The 21,268-nt window shown below is 52.1% G+C and overlaps 1 protein-coding gene across 1 annotated transcript in view; it reads right to left on the bottom strand.

Moving 5' to 3' along the window:
- DCDC2C (doublecortin domain containing 2C) overlaps positions 1-21,268 on the bottom strand; it is a 96,448-nt gene that overhangs the window by 52,999 nt on the left and 22,181 nt on the right. The window contains 4 exon segments of the mRNA XM_032867020.1: positions 661-703; positions 3,461-3,598; positions 8,985-9,113; positions 13,612-13,688. Of these exon segments, the coding sequence (XP_032722911.1) occupies positions 661-703; positions 3,461-3,598; positions 8,985-9,113; positions 13,612-13,688 (387 nt within the window).

Raw genomic sequence — 21,268 nt, 5'->3', positions numbered from 1 at the left:
TGGGTGATAAGGACCCGTATGGCCGCCAACCTCTGGCCTCTCCCTGCCCTTCCAGGCTCCTGTCCTGACTCTCGCTGGCCGCTCCTCTTGTCCCGAGCTGTGTGTGTCACACTGCGTGTAGACACGCACACACACAGTGAGCGCTCCTCGCCTCTGTGCCTGACGTGCCCCCTCCCCGCCACCCCCAGGCCCAGGGTGCACACCAGGCCTGGCCCCTCTCCCTCCAGTCTGTCCCTACGCCACACGGTTTCCACCTCACGCTCACTGCGTCCTATCACAAACACCTCCGTGTGCCTCCCAGCACCACACTCTGAGCTCCCACGTCTCGTCGCCGCACACACAGTGGGAAGCCTGATGCCAGCACTGCACCCAGAAGCTCCAGTCCCCACTGCCGGGGCTGGCCTGGGGGCAGATTTGCCAAGTGTCCCCAAGTCCAGTTCTCACCTTTACTGTGTGAAAAGGACTTACTTTTCTTAGAAAGAGAGAGCATGAGCAGTCGGGGCAGAGGGAGAGGGAGAAAGGATCCCAAGCAGGCGCCACACTCAGCACAGAGCCCGACACGGGGCTCGATCCCACGACCCTGAGATCATGACCTCAGCCAAAATCAAGAGTCAGACACTCAACCAACGGAGCCACCCGGGTGCCCCAAAAAGGACTCACTTTTTTCTTTCCTCGTGAGCATTTCTCGATGTCTGCATACTTTCTGAAAGACAAAAGGTAAGTCAGCTACAACTTCATAAAAGTCAGCCAAAATACATCTTCCTAAAAATGCAGGCCACAGCCGTGGCATTTGGGAGGGCAAGGCCCCATGGAAGGCACATCAGACCCCCCATGTCACGGGCTCACATCAACAGCATCTCCCACCCTCTGAGCAGAAGGGGCCCCCACTGAGGTTTGCTCAGTTTCCTTCCTGGAGACCTTGGGAAACCCGACGGGTTTCCATTTCTATCAGGGTGGGTGGCATTCTGGCCCGAGGGTGTCGTGTCTACAGGCACTTTCTGCCCTAAAGCTTTTATACAGTCCTGGGGGGAAATCCTAACATGTTTGAACCAAGGTTTTGGCCGTTGACGGTCACTCCCACAAACACAGGTTTTTCATGCAGCTCTCACGGGGACCTGTGACACACACGTCATGTTCTCCCTGCCGGAGAGGAAGCACGGCTCAGAGACATGAGGGTTCAGTGAATGTGGCACCACTGACCAGGGGAGGAGCAGAGACCCCAGCCCCGTCCAAAACCCAGCCCAGCCTCCTTCCACCACGTGGCAGACCCCCCCCACACCATCTAGCTGCCACCCTTCCTTCTGACGCATCCTGGGGAGCACATCCCGCTAATTCCTCTGTATGGGGCTGAACCCTGCCGGTGCTACGCACAGGAAGAAACACTCGGGCAACCCGCTCTCCGGCAGGAGGGCACCTCTGGGGTCCACGCCGTGCGTGGGGAACGGACTTCAGTGTCTTAGAGACTCTGGGGACTCTCTTCCTCTTTCGTTGGAGAAAGATACTTAAAACCCAGTTCAGGGTCCACACATGAACAGGGGACAGAGAAAAACAAAACACATGGATGGTGGGGGAGCTCGTGTGGAGAGCAGTGGACACGGGCGCAGAGGGGACCAGCACCTCCGTCCAGCAGCCCCTGAGGTATTTCTACCCACAGTGCATTTAGGACAACCAGGAACAAATTAGCAAGTGGATAAAATCAGGAAACAGCCCTCCTTGCCCGGCACGTAGGCAGGACCCCAACCTAACCACGTGCTGTGCGGTCATCGCCTACGGACAGGACAAAGCGAGCCATTCTCTGCCTCAACGTAGAAACCCTAACAGCAGGTAAGGGCAAACAGGCACAACATGTCTCAGGTTCCTGGGGTCCAGGCCAGGGAACTCATGGGTGTGCAGGGGTGACCGCCTGCCGGCTCCAGCACGAGACCAACACCGACACCTCTGGTCCTCTGCTCGAGATAGTGACCATGAACGTGATGGAGAAGCAGCCACGGGAGGGTCCCTGACAGGTGTCCTCAGACCACTGTGGCCCCACATGTCGTGCAAACACAGCCAGGGGCTGAGCAGTCCAGGCTGCAAAGTCCCGTTCAAAGCTGGAAACTGCTCCTCCCAGCCAGACCTGGACATCAGGAGCTCCCTCGGGGTAGGAATGGGGGCCAGGCACCAGAGTCACACACCGCGACCCCAGCCTCCTGGAAGGAGGTTTTCATGTACAGGGCGGCAAGGCATGGGACACCCAGGTACCAAATCAGGTAGGGACAGAGCCTCGCGGTCCAGCGCTGGTGACAAAGGGCGTGGCTGGCAGGGCACAGTCCCCCCAGGGCTCACCATCCACTGGCAGGCACACCTGAGGCTGTCCCCCTGTCATCCCATGCCCCACCGTGTCATCCCCCAGGACCCAGAGGCAACAAACTCAGACACAGCCCTAATACCCAGGCTTGAATCTGGGCAAAAATTTGAGGATTTGGATCAGTATACGCCTCTGAGCTCTGGCCTCGCAGGTCACCTCCTTCCTGACCCACCGTGGAGCCAGGACGTCCAGGATGGACACATGGGAGAGCGTCAGGAGCTCCACCACAGAGGGCCCCAGACTAATAAACCCCAAAGTCTCCCTGAGGAAGCGTCCAATGCAACTGTGCCCTGGGAAAGTATGTCAGGCCACCCTGTCAGGGGACTTCAAAGTTCTTGAGCTGTGAGACCAGCAGATGGACAGAGTCCACGCCTGTCCACTGAGCAAACCTGCAGGCTCTGGGCAAGCAGGTCCGTGCGTGAGGCTGCGGTGTCCTTCAGAGCAAAGCCCCAGGGCGTCCCTCGGGCAGGAGAACATTGTACACTCGTCACAAGAGCTTTTCTGGCCAAATTCAGATGCCAAGCCAGGGAGTGAGCAAAGCCCGAGAAGTGACAGCCAACACTCTGTTTTTTTCCGGTGACGGAATGGGAGACCCCACCAATGCCTAGGTCTTCCTCATAGATGTTCCCGAAAGTCCATAAACACACACACCATGGTGTACCTTTAGCCCAGGCCAGGATCCACTGTCATAATCACCACTGTTTCCACCAGGAAAGCCTGCCGCCCCACACCTACTCTGGATTCCAGAGCAGGGGAACCCGGGCGAAGGAAGAAAATAGAGCCAGGTCGTGGACGGAGGCCGGGCCATCACAACCATGTCCCGGGGCCCGTGTGATTTGCACACTGAGATTCTTTCTGTCTGAGTCTCCCAGTGTCGCCTTGAGAAGAAGCCGTACACGCAACACAAGGGCTCCCTGTCCTTGTCACAACATCACACAACACGGAGTCGCACGCCTCCCTGTGAAAATCCAAAACTGTGTCCTGTACAAAACCAGAGTACTTAGCTTCAGTCCGGAAAAGCAGCCAAGAGCTGAGCGGCTGCACTTGGGGGCAATCCCGGGGAAAAAGGCGAACTCTCCCAACTCAGGAGGGCAAGGTAGGAAGCGTGCTCACTGTTGGACCTCGCTGGGCACCGTGGAGGACTTCCAGTAAGGGAAATATTTGAAGGTCTCCAGTCCTGCGGCCACGTAGAAGTGGTTGTCCTGCAGGTCGTTTGAGTTCTCCAAGAGATGCCCGTTCATGGTAAATAACCTGTGAACAGAGCAAGAAGAGACGGCGGGAGATTCAGAGCAGCGGCTGCGGGCTGGGGGCCCTTCTGCAGGCGATGCAACTGGAACGGGGGCTACCGGCCAGCGCTGAACACGTAGACAAGTGAAGTCCAAATGGGCTAATTAAATCCCGTGGGAGCTGCCCCTCCAAGGCTAGGCTTGCTTCCCATTTTTAGATTTTTAATTAAAGTATATTTTCAATTATGTACAAGTACTTAGAGGCCCTTGAGAACATTTTAAGCTCTTGGTTGGTGTTCAATTAATTTTAACAACAGCAAAAATTAATACAAATTGGCTTATATTGTTATAACAATGCTTGGAAAACAAACCGGTATTTATTAGCAAATAATATGCCTTTTTATAAGCCCCAAATGACTCATATTTGTCTACTTTTACTCTGGGCTGGAGAGTGGATTGGCAAGTATCCATCCACTCATTCATTCCCGTAAGACATGATTCGATTCACTCAAAGCTGAGTATCTTCATGCGCTGGACAAGGTGGTGCCATCTCAGACATAAATGCGAGTAAAGAGGTCATCAGGGCTTGTACACAAACCTATAAACACAAATGGGACCAGTGAAGGACAAAGATCCAGACTTCCAAGAGGAGGAAACCAGACCGAACGGTAGGCCTCACAGAGGTGGGGGCACGAGCGGGGTGCAGAGGGTGGGAGGTGTCCTCGGGGGATGATGGGCAAAGCCATCCAGGGTAGCAGGAGGGGCCAAAGGCCAGAACACAGCGGTTGACTGTCGCTGAAGGTGAAAGGCACACACAGAGCTTGCAGAGTGAATTCTGGGACGTGGAATGTTCTAGGGAGCGGAAGGGATCCCTGGGGTTGCCGCCGCGATTGGAAATTGCCATGGAAGAGCGGGCAGGAGCTGGGTGCCAGCAACCAGCCGCTGACCGGTGTGGGGGCATCACGCCCACGCAGCTGATGGAGGAAGGGGCCCGGCCTGAGACAGGAGGCTCGGGCCGGACAGAGAGGGTGTATGAGGCGATCGGGGGTCTGGGCGACCCAGAGTGGGCAGAGGACAAGTTCCCGCTGAAGAGGTTGAAGCCACAGAACCGTCCTCCGTCCATCAGTCCTTCTCCAGCCTCAGCGTCAGAACGCGGCAGGCTGCTAACAGGTGGGCGGCGGCCCCGCGCTCACGGCCTCCCGGCCCCTGATCCAGGACAAAGCTGGACACTCATCTCTAAAAACGCCAGCGGCCCTGCAGCAGCGGCTCCGGGAGCCACGTGAGGATGGCCGCCTTAGACCAGCCCTGGAGGGACGGGGAGACCTTCCAGACAGAGACAACCGCGAGAAGCCACCAAGAGCCGCGTGGGCAGCAGGGGCCCTGACAAGGAGCACAGTGCTGGCAACTCTGGTCCTCTCCTGCCAGGGCCCCCCTGCTGGGACCGCTGGTGCCTCCCTGCACTGGGGGACCCAGACGGCCGGTGCAGGCGTCCCCAGGACGCAGTCAGGAGGCACAGATGCCAGCAGCAGGTGAGAGGTGGACGGAGGCCGATGGGACTGAGGGGCAGCAGGGCCATGCGGGCTGGAGGACAGCGTCTCCTGCTCAGGGCGGCCGGGTGAGGTCGGTGCGTCCCCCCAGAAGCAGAAGTGTCGGAGCAGGTGGGCCAAGAATTTAATATAAACATGAAAACACCGTAAGTGCGATAAGAGGAGAAGTTACACACAGGAAACAAGAAAGTGTGGAGAAGAAACAAATACGGATGTGAATACTGAGTCGCGGAGGCAACTGGGTCGGGGCGCCCCGGGGAGGCCGTGCCGCGGCTCCAGCCACTGCCGGGAGGACAAGACCGAGGGCGGCTCCCGGAGGCAGGCGGCACGAGAAACACCGCGCACGGGAGAAAAGCCCCGAAATGAGGGTGTGGGTTCGCCGCCGCCCGGAAGAATCTCAAAACATAACAAAAGTGAAAGGGAGAGCAATGTGTAGGAACGAGGAAGATGAATTTCACAGGATCAAACTGAGTCAGTGAGCGTCACAAGAGAGGGAGCACAGGCAATCCCACGGGCGGGCACAGGGACACGTTCGGGAACGCTCGCGAGCACCCAGGACGGTCCTCCCCGGACGAGCCGGGGGCAACGCGGCCACAGCCGCGTCCACACCAGAGTCTTCCACAGCAGCACGGAAGGGCCGAGATGAGGACGTGGTGTTTCCAAACCTGGAAGGAAAGAACTCCGGAGCAGCCCCCCTCGCGGAAACGGGAAGGCCCGGGAAGGCCGTCGCCGGCACCAGGCTCCCCTGCCCCGACGCACACCGAGAGCATTTCTACAGGAAGGAGCCAAATGGCAGGAAACGCACCTGGAGGACACACGACGCGGGGTCACGTGCCGCGGGCAACCACGCGCGCTGGCACAATCCGGGCTGTCATTTAAAAAAAGTAGAGCAAAGAAACCCTCCTCAGGAAAACCCGAAATTCAGATCGTGGATCACAGCAACGCGACGGGCCTCCTTGAGGTGGGAGCCGAGGAAACGCACGGAGGCTTCTGGTCTTGTCGGGGAGGGGAAGGAGTCAGTCCGGCGTCTGCGAGGCCTGGCGGGAGACAGACGCGGGGGAGATGGAGTCCGGGTTCCTTTCGGGGGCCCAGGAGATCCTTGGCGCCGTCAGCAGAAGCAAGGAAGGGGCTGCGCGAGCCGACAGGTCAGGCGGAGGGGTGGACGCCGGGAACCGAGCTCTCCGCGTGGCAGGGCAGAGGGGGAAACGGGCCCTGGAGCAGCTCAAGTCAGACGTCCCGGACGCGCCAAAGGGGCTGCAGGACTTCCCTCCAGCAGCGGGAGCCACGCAAGGCCAAGACTCATCGCCCGGGTGTTTCTCTGAATGTCTTCTCAGAAAGCTAAGTGTTCTCAGTAGTGATGAGACCCAATAAACTTACCATCAGTGCTTCCAAGCATTTCTTTCATTCCCAAGCTCTGCACCTTTTCTAAATTCAACCATAAAGAACTGGGGAGCGGTGGAGAGAAAAACCAAAAGCGTATTAATCAAATGTCCTATTTTCCCTCCGAACATCCTGTTTCCTTGCTTGCTTCGCCTCTGGCCTTCCACGTGTGACGTGTGATCAGTTCTACCACCACTTCCAGCTCCTTCCAAGAGCACACACAAGTCCACTGGCTCCGCGGGACTGGCTCTTTCCTTCAGAGTAACACGCTGACATTTATCAGCCTGCCTTCTGGAACATCTGGGTGCCCGCAGTACTGGTTTTTAGGTAACATCGAACTTCCCCAGCATGTGTGGGGTCCCCTCAGGACTCCCTGCCCTCACTAGGTTAACAACGACCCCACGACTCTCAACGCCCAAGAGTGATGTCCTGCTCACACGGAGGCTTGGTCTTCATCACTGGTGTCACAACTGCCGATCGTAAATCAATTGTTTACATTTTAATTGACCCCGCAAGAGAGACAACTGACAAGTGAAACAGGAGTGAATGTTTTTGCCCTTCCACCCCAATGCCTACCATCATGGGGACCATCACTGTGCATAAAGATGATACTTCTGACTCTCAGCATCATGCCACGTCTCTGACTTTTTGACTCAGAAGGTTTGTGTCTTCCCTACACTTTGTCAGCCCACTCCCATGTAGGACTTTGGGCATCCTTCTCCCCGGTGGTGTTCCCAACATTGAAGCCTTAACCTTTCCCTCTGTAGCCTGCTAGGCTGGCTACTCCCATTGTCCCTCCTTCTGGTCCATTGATCCACACCAACCCCTTGGTCTAAGTCCACCAGCCTGTCCCGGATTCACTCCCACAACCAGCCATGGCCACCTTACCTCTGTCCCCCCTCTGTCCACCCCACCACTGTCCACCCCACCTCTCCCCATCCCCATGGCCACCTCACCTCTGTCCCCACTCTGTCCACCCCACTACTGTCCACCCCACCACTGTCTACCCCACCTCTCCCCATCCCCATGGCCACCTCACCTCTGTCCCCCCTCTGTTCACCCCACCACTATCCACCCCACCTCTCCCCATCCCCATGTCCTCATTCACCCATTCACCATACCTAGCACATGGCAGATATTCAATAAACTATGTTGAATGAAAAATGAAATAAATTAGTTAAAAATAAGTATGGTGGGATGCCTGAGTGGCTCAGTTGGTTGAGCGTCTGCGTTCAGCTCAGGTCATAATCCCAGGGTCCTGGGATGGAGTCCCACACTGAGCTCCCTGCTCAGCGGGAAGTCTGTTTCTCCCTCTGCCCCTCTGTCCCTCTCCCTGCTTGTGCTCTCTCTCTAGCTCTAATAAAGAAATAAAATCTTTTTTAAAAATAAATAAATAAATAAAAATAAGTATGGTAAAAAGACAGTAAATATCAATTATCTGTTTTGTGTGTGTGGAGTCTGAGGAGTGTTGGAGAGGATGTGGAGAAAGAGGAACCCTCTTACACTGTCAGTGGGAATGCAAGTTGGTGCAGCCACTTTGGAGAACAGTGTGGAGATTCCTCAAGAAATTAAAAATAGAGATTCCCGGGCGCCTGGGTGGCTCAGTGGGTTAAGCCGCTGCCTTCAGCTCAGGTCATGATCTCAGGGTCCTGGGATCGAGTCCCGCATCGGGCTCTCTGCTCAGCAGGGAGCCTGCTTCCCTCTCTCTCTGCCTGCCTCTCTGTCTACTTGTGATCTCTCTGTGTCAAATAAATAAATAAAATCTTTAAAAAAAAAATAGAGATTCCCTTTGACCCTGCAATTGCACTACCGAGTATTTACCCCAAAGATGAAGATGTAGTAAACAGAAGGGCCATCTGTACCCCAATGTTTATAGCAGCAATGGCCATGGTCGCCAAACTGTGGAAAGAACCAAGATGCCCTTCAGCGGATGAATGGATAAGGAAGATGTGGTCCATATACACTATGGAGTATGATGCCTCCATCAGAAAGGATGAACACCCAACTTTTGTAGCAACATGGACGGGACTGGAGGAGATTATGCTGAGTGAAATAAGTCAAGCAGAGAGAGTCAATTATCATATGGTTTCACTTATTTGTGGAGCATAACAAATAGCATGGAGGACAAGGGGAGATGGAGAGGAGAAGGGAGTTGAGGGAAATTGGAAGGGGGAGACAAACCATGAGAGACTGTGGACTCTGAGGAACTAACACGGCTTTGGAGGGGAGGTGGGTGGGGGGTTGGGTGAGCCTGGTGGTGGGTGTTGTGGAGGGCACGGATTGTGTGGTGCATAAACAATGAATTCTGGAACACTGAAAAGAAATTAAAAAAATAAATAAAAAAATTTTTTTAAAAAGACAGTAAATATTGTCTGTTTCAAAGAATTAAGATCAGAGTTAATGACGTAATATGGGAGTCCTTGCTGGTCCAGGGAGGACACTCCCACGCTGTGACCAGGTCTCCCCCAGGGGACAGAGCCTTACTTGCGCACGCCTCCTAGAGGGAAGACTTTTTCCCCAATCATGGCCAGCACACTATTCCATTCCATCAGACTGAATTTGGGTATGATAATTTTTACAGGTGGGATAAATAGTCTTCCATTTGTGAAAACACTGTAAGAATAAAAAAAAAAAGCATTCATTAGTGCCTTACCCTTGAGGGGGAAACATTGGAAATCCAAAGAGAGAGCCATAATTAGAGAACCGTAAGCAACATGCAATCTCCAGGCAGCCCTCAGACGCCCAGCCTGACCTGCCAAGGACCGTGACCTGCCGAGGACTGTCACCAAGAAGCTCAATGCTGAAAGCTTGGTGACTCAGCGACTCTGCAGGGAAACATCTTTTCACAGACGATCAAATGTCCAGGTGAACAGGACACGACTCCCTTTAAATAACAGACCTCCACTGTGGTGAGTAAAATGGAAGAAAATGGTGCCCTTTTGGCCAACAAAGGGAGAATTTTGCCTTTAAAAATGCAGTTCCTTTCCCTTCCCATGGAGCCAAGGTAGTGTCCCACAGGAAATAATGTGCAATCCTCCAAAAAGATAACAGCTAAACAGATAAAAGATAACAACTGATTTCACTCATGTAGACTTAAGGCAGCTTCCCCATGATCCCAGTGGGTTTATTTTGTTTTCTGCGTCGGGGCAAGGGGCCGGCTGCGGGGAAAGTACTCAGTGCACAGTTCTCCTATTAATGAGGCTTTGCCACCTGGTCCAAGTCACTTGGCAACAGTCTCACACTCTTGTAACTCAAATTAGAATAATGTAAACGATGAGTCTTGTTTCTGTAAGTCTTAAAGTAATAAATTGCATTTAACATTAAGGAGCTCAATTTTACAATTCTGGCTTTCCATTTTTTACATTATTCACGGTTACTGTTGTTTTATTGTGGCTGTTTTCCTGTAATACAAATAGTTTAAAATTGGATGAATACATCTCTTTTTCTTTCAGAGCAAATATAAACTTTGATACATTTGTGCAAAATACGAAGAATCGGTTTTCTTTCCTAATGCTCTATGGCAAGGGGCTTCCAACCCATGCAGAGACCACCTTCCTCTCTATGGACAATACTGCCCCAAAATAAACCCTGGGAAATGTTCTGTGCAAGTTATACTACAATGCATTTATGTGATAGCCTTCCTGCAGCAAATATTTGCCACAATGTTTTCATCTCTTGGTTTTCCTAAATGTCTTATCCCAAAAGTCTTTCCAAACATAGATTACTAGTAGTAATAAAAGAGATGAATGTTTAAACAAGGTCATGCAGTGTTTCTGTCTAAATTTTTAAAGATACTTAACATGCATTCTTATACTGAGTGTAGGGAAATAGGCACTCTTACGAACAGAATCGTGTCCCCTCCCCAAGAAAAAAATTGTGGCAGCAGCAGAATCCAGCAGACTAAGACACACACACCCAGTGGGGCTGTCGCTAAAAGTGTCGTGCTCTCCCTCAGAGCGAGTTGGTCACACAGACTAAAGAGACAAATGGGGTCAATAACCACATTCCCTCTTGTGAAATCCAACCCATGGAAATGAAGCAGATTCCTATATAAAGACATTTCTCATAGGATTATTTACAGAAACAAAATATGAAAAGAACCTATAGGTCCAGGTACTGAGAAATGGTCAAGTAAACTGGCACAGCCAGACAGTAATAAATTACACAGCAGCTTAGAATTGTTGATCCAGAATTTGTATTTACAGAGGGTTATGGTCAAATACAGTTAATGCTGTAAACACACACACACACACACACACACACACACACACCCCAGAAGGTATGAAGAGACCATGAAAAGTGAGTGTGCTTCTGGCTACGAGGAGGATCTGAAAAGTAGGACGGGATTTTGATTTTATTCTTTACAGGGTTCCAGGTTCTCAGATGTATTTATAATAAATGTAAAAATGGGGAAAAACTACCCATTTGAATATTTTAATTTTTAAAGACCAAGAAAGGAAAGAAATGTTTTCTCTAATCTATAAATTAGGAAGCTACAAGTTCAGAGGGCGTGCCAGACTTAACACAGCTCCCAAAGTTGCTGGTTGAGCTGAAGAATGAACCAGAGCTTCCTGCTCCGCCGGAATTCAAGCATCGGTCCATCTGCCACCCGACACTCCAGGTGGCTGGATGACCAACTGACCCCACCTGAGTAGTCAAGAACAGTTTCCCGGGGAAGTCCCTGATGGAGAGGTTAGGGGCGGGCAGGAGCCCCTGCACACACGGCCAAAGCCCAGCATGGTTAGATGAGGGCACATCTGAATTTTGGAAAACAGTGCAGCCAGTTATGTAAAGCACAGTTTATCCACATGTGCTCATAAGGAACCATCTCCAAGACACACTGTGTGGTGGAAAAAAGGGGGCACCCAACAGTGTCTGTAGGATCCAAATGCTTCGGTCTGTGAACCTGTCTTGTAAGGATCCTCCAAAAGTGGTTAGCAGCTGTTGTCTTCAGGGAAGTCACTACGGATCTAGGGACAGAGGGTGGGAGGAACACTTACTTGTAACACATACCTTTTAAAGCTGTTTATTTCTTTACCATGGGCATATGTTACTCTGGTCCCAAAAAGTAGTTTTTAGAAATATAACTCAAATAAGAGATGTTAAACACATAAAACTATACTCTATGCATCTGTTATGATGCTCATTAAGGTTTAATAAATATTTTAAGTAGAACATATTTTAAATTACTAAATAAGAAATATTTTAAATTTTTAAAAAATAAGAAATAGCACATGGATCTAGGAATGGACCTTCCTCAGGTGTTGATGATGGTGATGACGGTGACCCAACAGGTACCATGTGACGCAGCTTTGCTTAGTGGCAGAAGCAGGACCTGTGGTCTGGACCTGCTCAGTTCTGGGGAGACCCAAACAACCAGGGGAGCCCCTGGCTCTCTCTCTGAATCTGGGCACACTCAAGCAGCCACCCCACTACCACCCCAGCTCCCCTGCCTGTGAGAAGGGAGAAACTCCTTTCTCCCTTGAACATCAAAGACTCTGGAACCCACCACAACTATTTTGTTTGCTTGCTTTTTATAGTTGCAGGTTCTCTAAGCAAACATGATCAGGTCTCTGTAGAGAAGACACTGCGTTTGAATGGATATTTGGGTCCATCTAGTGGAATTTCTAGCACACCGATCTAATGCGTGGAGCACATGCTGCAAGTGTAAATGATCTGTAATAGAGAAAAAAAAATCCATCGAAAGAAGTGAGAATCACTGATATTTTGGTTCATGCCAAAAAAAAAAAAAAGTAGCTTTAGGGATATGCCTCTTTGTCAGGCAAGATCCGTAAGTCAATACTGCTCCCTAAGATTTCTATACACTCTTCAGAAAGAGGCATCTTTCATGAACTTTGGAAATACTGTGCCTCTCATCTTTTCAAAACAGCTTTTAGGCCTAGAGAAGGCACGATGGAAAGACCCAGGTGCTGAAGGAGAGGTACGCTATGGCAATGGTGGTCCAGGTTCTGAAGAGACATGAAAGGGGCACATTTGGCTAATCAACAGGTCATGTTTCCTGCGTCCTTCTGCCTCCCAGTCTGGGCTCTGAGGAGTCTAGCCAGGGCTTCCCCCCGATGGCCCCGGCCCTTCGCTGGTCAGAACGCGTGTGAAGGACACCAGGTCAGGGACATGGCAGGCGCTGACCACGGCCAGGACCAGACGCCCCAGCTGGTGCTACTCAGACACAGAGAGCCTACACTTCCGCAGAAACTCCCTGGGGTTCTGTGCCCTGGGAACAGAACATGGTAAAAGGGAGGACCCTAGCTTCATCTCCACATCACAGGTCTTCATCATAACTATGATAACATCCCAGTACAGGAAGGCCTCGGAGAGCTCCTGCTGCGGGACCAGCGCCGGGCGGGGCTGCTGGTCATGTCCCCAGGGAGCCCACAGCACACGGGCGCATGATATCATCCGTCCTGTTTTACAAGCAAGGGAGCCAATTCAGAGACATGGGGCATGTGCCAGTCACAAAGACAGGAAGATGAAAGCGGGATTTGAGCCAATGATGCTTTTGAGTCGAGTGTGTGCTTTCTGCAGCCCCAAATCTAAGGCAGACGGGCCCAGAGAGCCGTCTTGATCACCCGGGACACCCGGGACACACAGTCCCAGGCACCTTGAACCCTAGCATCAGCTGTGGCTCCAGGGGGAATGCAGACTCCAGACATCCCCCTCCTGCCACAGCATGGGAGCATGACATGCTATAACCCCACAGGTCTTTGCCTTTGGTCTTACTTTGCCAGTAAGAGCTCAGTGTGGGGAAATAACCCGTAAGCTTCCCTTCAACACCCACCAGCTGCAACTGCCAGCTTTAAAAATATGAGCCTAAGATTAAATTGTGTGTGGGAAGCCCCTTGCCTTTCCACCCCCATGTAAACTGTGAACAGCACGGCAACTGGATTGTTTTCCAAATCAGGTTCAAGAGAAGAAAGGAGGAGAGGGAGGGGACAGGGCTGAAGAAGAGGGAGGAGGGAAGAGGGGGAAGCCAGAGGGAGAGGAGGGTGGGGAGGAGGGAGGAGGGAGGAGGGCTGGTGAAGGTGAGTCTGTCCAGCTGAACGCTGTCTCTAAGGAGCCCAGCAGCTGTGACTTCTCACAAGACCTTACTCACTTAACGTGCCGGGAGGTGCGGTGAAGATTCCGCCACCGGGAAGGCACATTCATGTCACAATGTACCACCGGTTTGATCTGAAAAGAGAAAAAGTGTCAGAATTCAGTTCAAAGTGACAAACACCTGTTAACTAGCAGCAGACCGCATAGACCTGCCCCGAAACAAGCAAATGTGGGGACGGGCCTGGCTAACAGCCTCACGGGGCGGCCCCAAGAAGGGCCGAATTCCTCGCTGGCAGGGGGACAGGACTCCCGCCCAGCAGCTCCAGGAGACTGGGGTTGGGATCGGCGGGCTGTGCCTTCCCGTCGGGGTAAGGGCCAGGTGAGCAGGTGCACAGCGGTAGCCATCCTGGAAGGTCCGGAGAGACCCTCGGCATCTCCCCACGCACCCAGTGGTGCACCTGGGAAGCCAGCATCCGTGAGGCACTCCCCAGGCACGCGGCTCGGCCAAACCATGGGCCCAAGAATGGTGGGTGGCTTCTCAGTCAGGCCATGGGGTTCAGCTAGAATGCCCTACAAGCAGGTGAGAACACGTCCCCCGTTCCCTGATCCTTTCCTGTGCATCCCACCTAGGGGGCTTAGCTGTCCCTGGGGCTCCTTCAGCTTCTACCTCACGTCCCCTGTGGCCTAACACACGGAGGAAAAGGATCTCGGAGCCTTGCCGCAGGCAACCAAAATCTCTCTTCCGTGGAGTTTTATCATTGGCAAGAGCGCAGAAAGGCAAGAGGAGGGGATTGTGCTATTGACACACCGGGGAGGGCGGGTCGTCAAGACCATGACCCCACACAGCCCCAGAGCTGCCTCAGGGATTCTCCATCATGACCTCCTGAAACTTGCTCCCCAGCGGTGTTCGTCCCTCCTCTGTCCCCCCGCCCAGCAGGATTCACCCTCCAGGCCTCCAGGGCCCGAGTGCCCCACCCAAGCCACGAGGCCTCCACATTCCCTCTCCCTGAGCCCAACCTACCCGCCTGCCTCATTCCGCCACTGCACACTCTGCCCCTCCACCAGGGACCACCACGCACCTTTGCTCCGGCTCCCGGCAGCTCAGCCCGCCCACCGGCCCCTCCCCCACGCACCACGGACCACAGCCCCTCAGCGCTCACCATCAACCACCCTGCCCAGCAGGCCCTCATCGGAGCGCTCGGGTGCCCCCCACACCGCACGCTGCCATTCCAGCAGGCTGCACCCCACCCCCCACCCCTCCCCACACCCCCACACCCCCCCCAGCTGCGCTGTGAACTCCCCATCCCGCCCCACCACAGGAGGAGTCCACCGGAGCCCTCACCTGGAGCCCCGCCCACACCTGCCGTCGCTGCATCCACACACCTATGCAGCTGACCCTCCTGTCCCCATCTCGGGCTACATGTGACCCCTTCTCCCTTCTGACAATTCAGAAGGTGCAGCTCACAGTGGGGCTGGACTCACCAGCACGGGAAGCGTTTGCTGCGGGCTTGGGGCTCCGGTCTGACAAACGCCTCCCTCGGCGCCAGCCCCTGAACGTCCTCTCGGCCTGGAGCGTGCTGCCTGCCTGGGCTCCAACTCCAGGTGCCCAACCACAGAATCGGGGAGACCCTGAGTCTTTTCCTCCCCCACCCCTTCAACTAAACCATCAGCACGTCTCTCCCTTCTAACCCTGAGCCGTATCCCGGACCCATGCACGTCCACCGTGCTGGTCAGGTGGCCCCATATCCCAGTGGCTCGTCCTCCCAGCCCCACAGTCCATTCCCCACGGGACCGCCCTGGTGAACATCAGTCAGAATGGTCACCCCCTGACTCAGAGCCCCCATGGTAGAGAGAGCTGCACCTGCACTAAAATCCCCACTCCTCCCTTCCTCCCCATACCACAGCCCTGCATGAGTTCCCGCAGCCCTCCGACATTGAGCTTGTCCCTGCACAAGACCTTGAGCCTGGAATGTCCCCCTGTGTCTTCGCACACCTTGCTCTTTCCTGCATTTAGGACTCCGCTTAGAAGCAGCCCCTCGAGAGGCGCTCCCTGATCAATCACGCCTTTTGATTTATTTCCATCTAGCATTTAATACTGTCTCATATGTCTGTGTTTACTTGTTCACTTATCGTTGACTCCTCCTCCCTGGAATGTAAGCCTCCAGAGAAGCAGAGATCTTGATGGTCACATTCGACTAAGGATCCCCAGAGCCTGAACAATGAGTGGCCCAGAGCAGGAGTTTGAGAAGGTTGTGAGTATGAAGGAATAAATGTTATCATGGCAAGTGAGAAACAGCCGACACTCCAGGAAGAATCCCAGAAGTGAGGTCAGTGAGCGTGGTGGAAATGCAGCCCACAGCCCGTCACCCTATAGATAAGGTTCTATACACCTGCATGCTGATGGCAAAAAATCCCGGCCAAGAATACCAAAAACTACCATGAATTGGCTGACCTAGTTTAAAAACAAAGCAACAGGAATTATCGTCTGCAAAATTCTATTAAAGTACAACTACCCTAAGAAACAGCTTTCTGCTTCATTGCATAAAATTATGGAAACAATGAGCTAATTGCTTTTTTATGTGTTAATGATTCATTAGCCTGGATATCACCTGCGTAATTCAATAACCCCAGCAGTTAAATACATGATTCTGGGTTTTTTCTCCCAGCACTGCACACGAGCCCCTAAGAAAGCAGAGGTGGTTTCTGTGACTGTGTGACGGTGAGGACAGCTTCAGGGACCGTGTGTCCGCTCACCTGCGCTGAGAGCCTGCGGGGCTCCTGAACCAACAGTCTGAGCGAATTAAACCCAGTCTACACCAACGGCAGAACAACACTCAAGGTCACGGCAGGGCAGACCACGTCCCCAGGCAGAAGCTGTGGTTGACTGGATGCCCCTTGGTGGCAGGCGCTGCGCTCAAGCCTGACCCTGCAAACAACCAGGCGAAATACCCGCGCGGTGAACAATCCAAGCCGCTGGTGTCTTCACCACGAACCCGCTGCCAAGCGTCCTGGCCTCCATAGCCATCAGAAAACACGGGGCTGTAGATGTGGCGCACTGGGGGTTGGAACCTATGTCGCGTGGCGCGTGGCGCGTGGAGCCTGAGGGGGGCCTCTGCGATTCTGGCTCTGGCCCCGTCCCCTTCCGTTTACAGGACCTGGAACAGCTTGTGCACCTGTGTCCTCGTGCGTGAAATGTGGGTGAAGGCGGCGGGTGTGGACGAAAACGCAGATGAAAGTGGCCCCTGTCTCTGAAGGTCTGCTCTCAGCGTGCCCAGCACGAGGTGAGATGATGCACTGCGGGGCCCAGCAAAGCACCAGGGAGGGTCCGAGCTCGGCCGAGAGCTGCTGCTGCTGCTGCTGCTGCTGCTGCTGCTGGTGGCGTCGTCCTCATGGCCTCCTACGGCCCTGCTCTCTGCACCTCAGCGAGCTCCTCCAACTACCCTCAGTGAACACCTCACAGCCTTTTCCATGCAAAACATCAAACCAAAAAGGGTAGCACCAAGGAGTCTAGCACCAAGAAAAGACCGCGTCACGTAGCCACCTCAAGGCGGGAGTCTCATCCTGAGCGGACGGCGTTCATCAGGGTCTGGGACACGGGCCCGGGGCCGCGCAAGCTAAATCAACAGAGAGGCCTGCACGACCTGATGGTGGGGGCCGAGCCCGAGCCTGAAGAGACACTTCTGTAAAGAGACACACAATCGCCACCCATCACAAAAACCCTATGGAAAGTGCGGTGGGCTCCCCGTTTCTCATTCTGCTCAGTAAGGGGAAGGTCATGCTAGACCCCCTCCAAGGTCACTTCGGTTCTCATCCCATGATCCTCTGAGTCCAAAAACAGAACAAAACAAACAAACAAACAAAAACGCACACAGCTTAACTCTTTCCCACACATGCCCAGGAATCTGCGGAGGTTGCCCTTCTGGAGCAGGGATGTGAGGACGGGAAAGGCAGACGGAGAATTCCCCCCTTCACACCCTCCCGCCCGGTGCCATTGCCTGCAGAAATGTAGCAAATCAATGACTCCTTTTGTAAAAATAAAACAGCAACACAGGAGACTAAGCACTCGTCCTGCCTGGTGTCCACAGCCTGCGCCCCCGCAGAGCTCGAACGATGGCACACAGATACAGCACCGAAAAAGGAAGAAAGAAAGAAGGGTGAGTCTGTGGGGGTGGAGGACAGGGAAATACAAACAGAAGCAGAGAAAAGAAGGACAAAAACGGGTGAGCACAGGCCAGCACACTTACACTTCTCCAGTACCCCTGGGGTTAGAAGTGATTCACTCTGTGTGCACGTTTAAACTGTGCAGTTAAAAGAAGTAATGAAGATACTGACACATGGCGACCGATGGAGGGGAAGAGTTTCCCACATCAGCTTCGATGAGGAGGCTAGGAAAAGCAGGTCCACCCAGCGAAGCTGGCAGAGAGGGAGAAGCAAGTGGGCCAAGGCTGCCTGGTGGACTCCAGCACGCGCCCACGCCAGCCACCCCCATCCGCCCCGTGCCACAGTGGAAATCTCCATCGTTGGGCCAAGATGGTGCGTCCACAGTGTCTCCGACAAAAATGCAAATGTATCACACGGCAGAGAACCGAAGTTAGCTCCCTCCTCTGACGAAACAGCAGAAATCATCCATGAAGGCCTGCGCCCTAGGAGGGAAGGGCCCTGGGGGAGTGCAGGGAGAAGGATGTCCTAAGGAAAAAGGAATGAAAGCGAAGGTGCAGAGAAGAGTCACCCCACGTAGGAGCGGGACGCCCTACCCAGCAACACAGAAGAAAGTTCAAAGCAGAACCAATGAAATCGAAAACAGAGCAAAGAAATTAAGAAAACCAATAAAACCAAAAGTCGTTTCTTTGCAAAGATTGATGAAAGTGACCAAGCTATACAGTCTCATCGGGAAAACAGAAAAGACGCAGATGCCCAGGAACAGCAGGCATGAGGGAGGTCACATTGCTGGGTTCCACAGATGTTAACGGATCAGAGAACTTTATAAACGACTTCCTGGGGAGCCTGGGTGGCTCATTCCATTAAGCGTCTGATTCTAGGTTTCGGCTCAGGTCATGATCTCACGGTCCTGGGATGGAGCCCCGCATCGGGCTCCCTGCTTAGCGGGGAGTATGTTTCCCTTCTCCCTCTCTCTGCCTCTCCCCCAGCAACCATGAGCTCACTTTCTCTAAAATAGGTAAATAAATCTTTTTTTTAGTCTGTTAAACACCATGCAGTACATCATTAGTTTTTGATGTAGTGTTTCACGATTCATTGTTTGCATATAACACCCAGTGCTCCATGCAGTACATGCCCTCCTTAATACCCACCACTAGTCTCACCCACCTCCCCAGCCCCCTCCCCTCTGTAACCCTGTTTGTTTCCCGGAGTCCACAGTCTCTCGTGGTTCATCTCCCCTTCCAATTCCCCCCCTTCACTTTTCCCTTCCTTCTCCTAACGTCCTTCATGCTATTCCTTATGTTCCGTAAGTAAGTGGAACCAGATGATAATTGAATTTCTTTGCTTGACTAAATAAATCTTTTTTAAAAAATTAAAAATAAATTATTTCTTGTGATAGATTCAACAACTGAAATGAAATGGACAAATTAAAAGACACAAACTAGCAAATTTCACTCAAGAAGAAACAGACAACCTGAGGAGCCTTATAGCAGGGAAGGTAGCTGGATGTGTAGTTAAAGACCTTCCCACAAAGACAACTCCAGGTCCAGGGGGTTCCCCTGGCAACTTCTACCAGACACTTAAGGAAGAAATGATACCAAAACTAAAAAAATAAAAGAATAAAAACCTGCATAACACCATCCCTCCATGAACACAGATGCAAAAATTCCAGACAAAATTTTAGCAAATAAAATCCAAAAATTTATAAAAAGGACAATAATTAAAAATCAATGTAATCCATAATATTAACAAACAAAGAGCGAAAAACCCCAAGATCATCCCAGCAGACACAGAAAAAGCCCTGCCAATTCTAATTTAGATCTGAATCCTACATCGCGAGCAGAGCCTCTCCCCCACTATAGACCTGACCCAGCCCAGCGGGCAGAGGGCATGGTGTTTTATCTTGGCCGCCTTCAACCTTCTGCTCCTCCCTGCTCTTCCAGGGCTGGGCTGTGTCTAATGTGATTGGAGCTGCTGCAGGGACTGCCTCAGCAGGTGTCCCACGTGGTTTGGGCAACTTTGAGAGGAGGGGGCTGAAGCACGTTATTCCGGGAACCACCACAGGGCCTGCCTGCTGCACTGCTTCTAAATCAGGAGACGCGTTTTTCCATCAGATGCCTTACCAAAATATTTCCATCCCCAGAGTAAGATAAAAAGCTAAAATAGTCCATAAAAGACTGATCTTTTAGCTCATTGTTTTATTATACCCAGCATTATGGGGATGTGCCCCAAAAGCCACAAAGCAGGAAGGACATGGTGCAGTAAAGTAGTAGCAAGTAATCAGAGATGATGAAGGAAGGGTAAGACAGGTAGTGAGGTAAGCAGTGCAGATAGCAAGAGAGAGAGGTGCCCACCAGCGCGACCCACAATTCTCTGCTCTGTGACTCTGGTGCTCTGTCCTCGTATGGGACAGCAGGACACAGATCTTGATTTCAGGCTGTGCTTACAATCCACTCATGAGAGCAGATTTCCTGGATCAAATCTTCCCTTTCAGTCAAGACTCTTGGCTGTGCTCATTCAGGGTTGGCAATAGCACAGATACATGTCCCCAAACACACTATATTCCCATCCAGACAGGGACTTACACATCAAACAACAGTAACAATCCATTTTCAGGGACTTCTTCCGCAAAAGGAGAGGGCCCAAGGCAGGGGGCACCAAGCACACTCAGCCACACCCTCTATGCTGCTCAATGCCAAGGGTACTTATGGGCATTCTAGTACACCCGCAGAAGCAATACAACTTCTCAGAAACTGCCTGGTGGTAAATATTAAAGAAGTTCCAACTGTACCTCTAATTCCACCTCTGTACTTACAGTCATGACTCTGAGCAAATATGTCTATATAAGGAATCCCTTACATCACTGTCAAAATACTGAAAAAGCAGAATTACCTCAAGATCTGCTGAGAGGGTGGGCCAGATAATTGTGACAGGTTCACATGACAGAATATCTCGCAGCCGTTAAAAACATGCAGCAGAAGATCAGTCACTGTATGAGAAAGCAGTCACAACATACAGTAAACAAAAAGGAGATTGGGAAAGAGTGTGTACTGACGGACCCCATTTCTGCAAACACATAAACACATCTGTACACATGTGTTGTACACGTGTGTGTTTCCATGTATACATGCTTGGGGCTAGAGCACAGAACAGACCCTGGAAACAGACGTGACAAAGTCAAAAAGCACCGACCCCGGGAGGTAAGACTATGGGTGATGCCCATTTTCTTCAGTGAGCTTTTCTGTACAGCTTTCTGACATTCTTCTCAATAAGGACTCTCTTTACAATCAGATTTTGTAGATGAAAAAACATAAACTCTGAGAAAAATTACAAAACCATTTGTAGGTCTTCATTGGAGAAGTGTCTGTTCATGTCTTCTGCCTATTTTTTGACGTGATTATCTGTTTAGTGTGTGTTGAGTTTGAGAAGTTCTTTATAGATCTTGGATATCAGCCCCTTGTCTGTACTGTCATTTGCAAATATCTTCTCCCATTCTGTGGGTTGCCTCTTGGTTTTGTTGACTGTTTCCTTTGCTATGGAGAAGATTCTGATCTTGG

Source organism: Lontra canadensis, unplaced genomic scaffold (assembly GCF_010015895.1).
Source record: "Lontra canadensis isolate GAN:19392208 unplaced genomic scaffold, GSC_riverotter_1.0 scaffold32, whole genome shotgun sequence".
NCBI classification, from domain to species: Eukaryota; Metazoa; Chordata; class Mammalia; order Carnivora; family Mustelidae; genus Lontra; species Lontra canadensis.
This window is presented reverse-complemented; position numbering and strand designations above follow the sequence as displayed.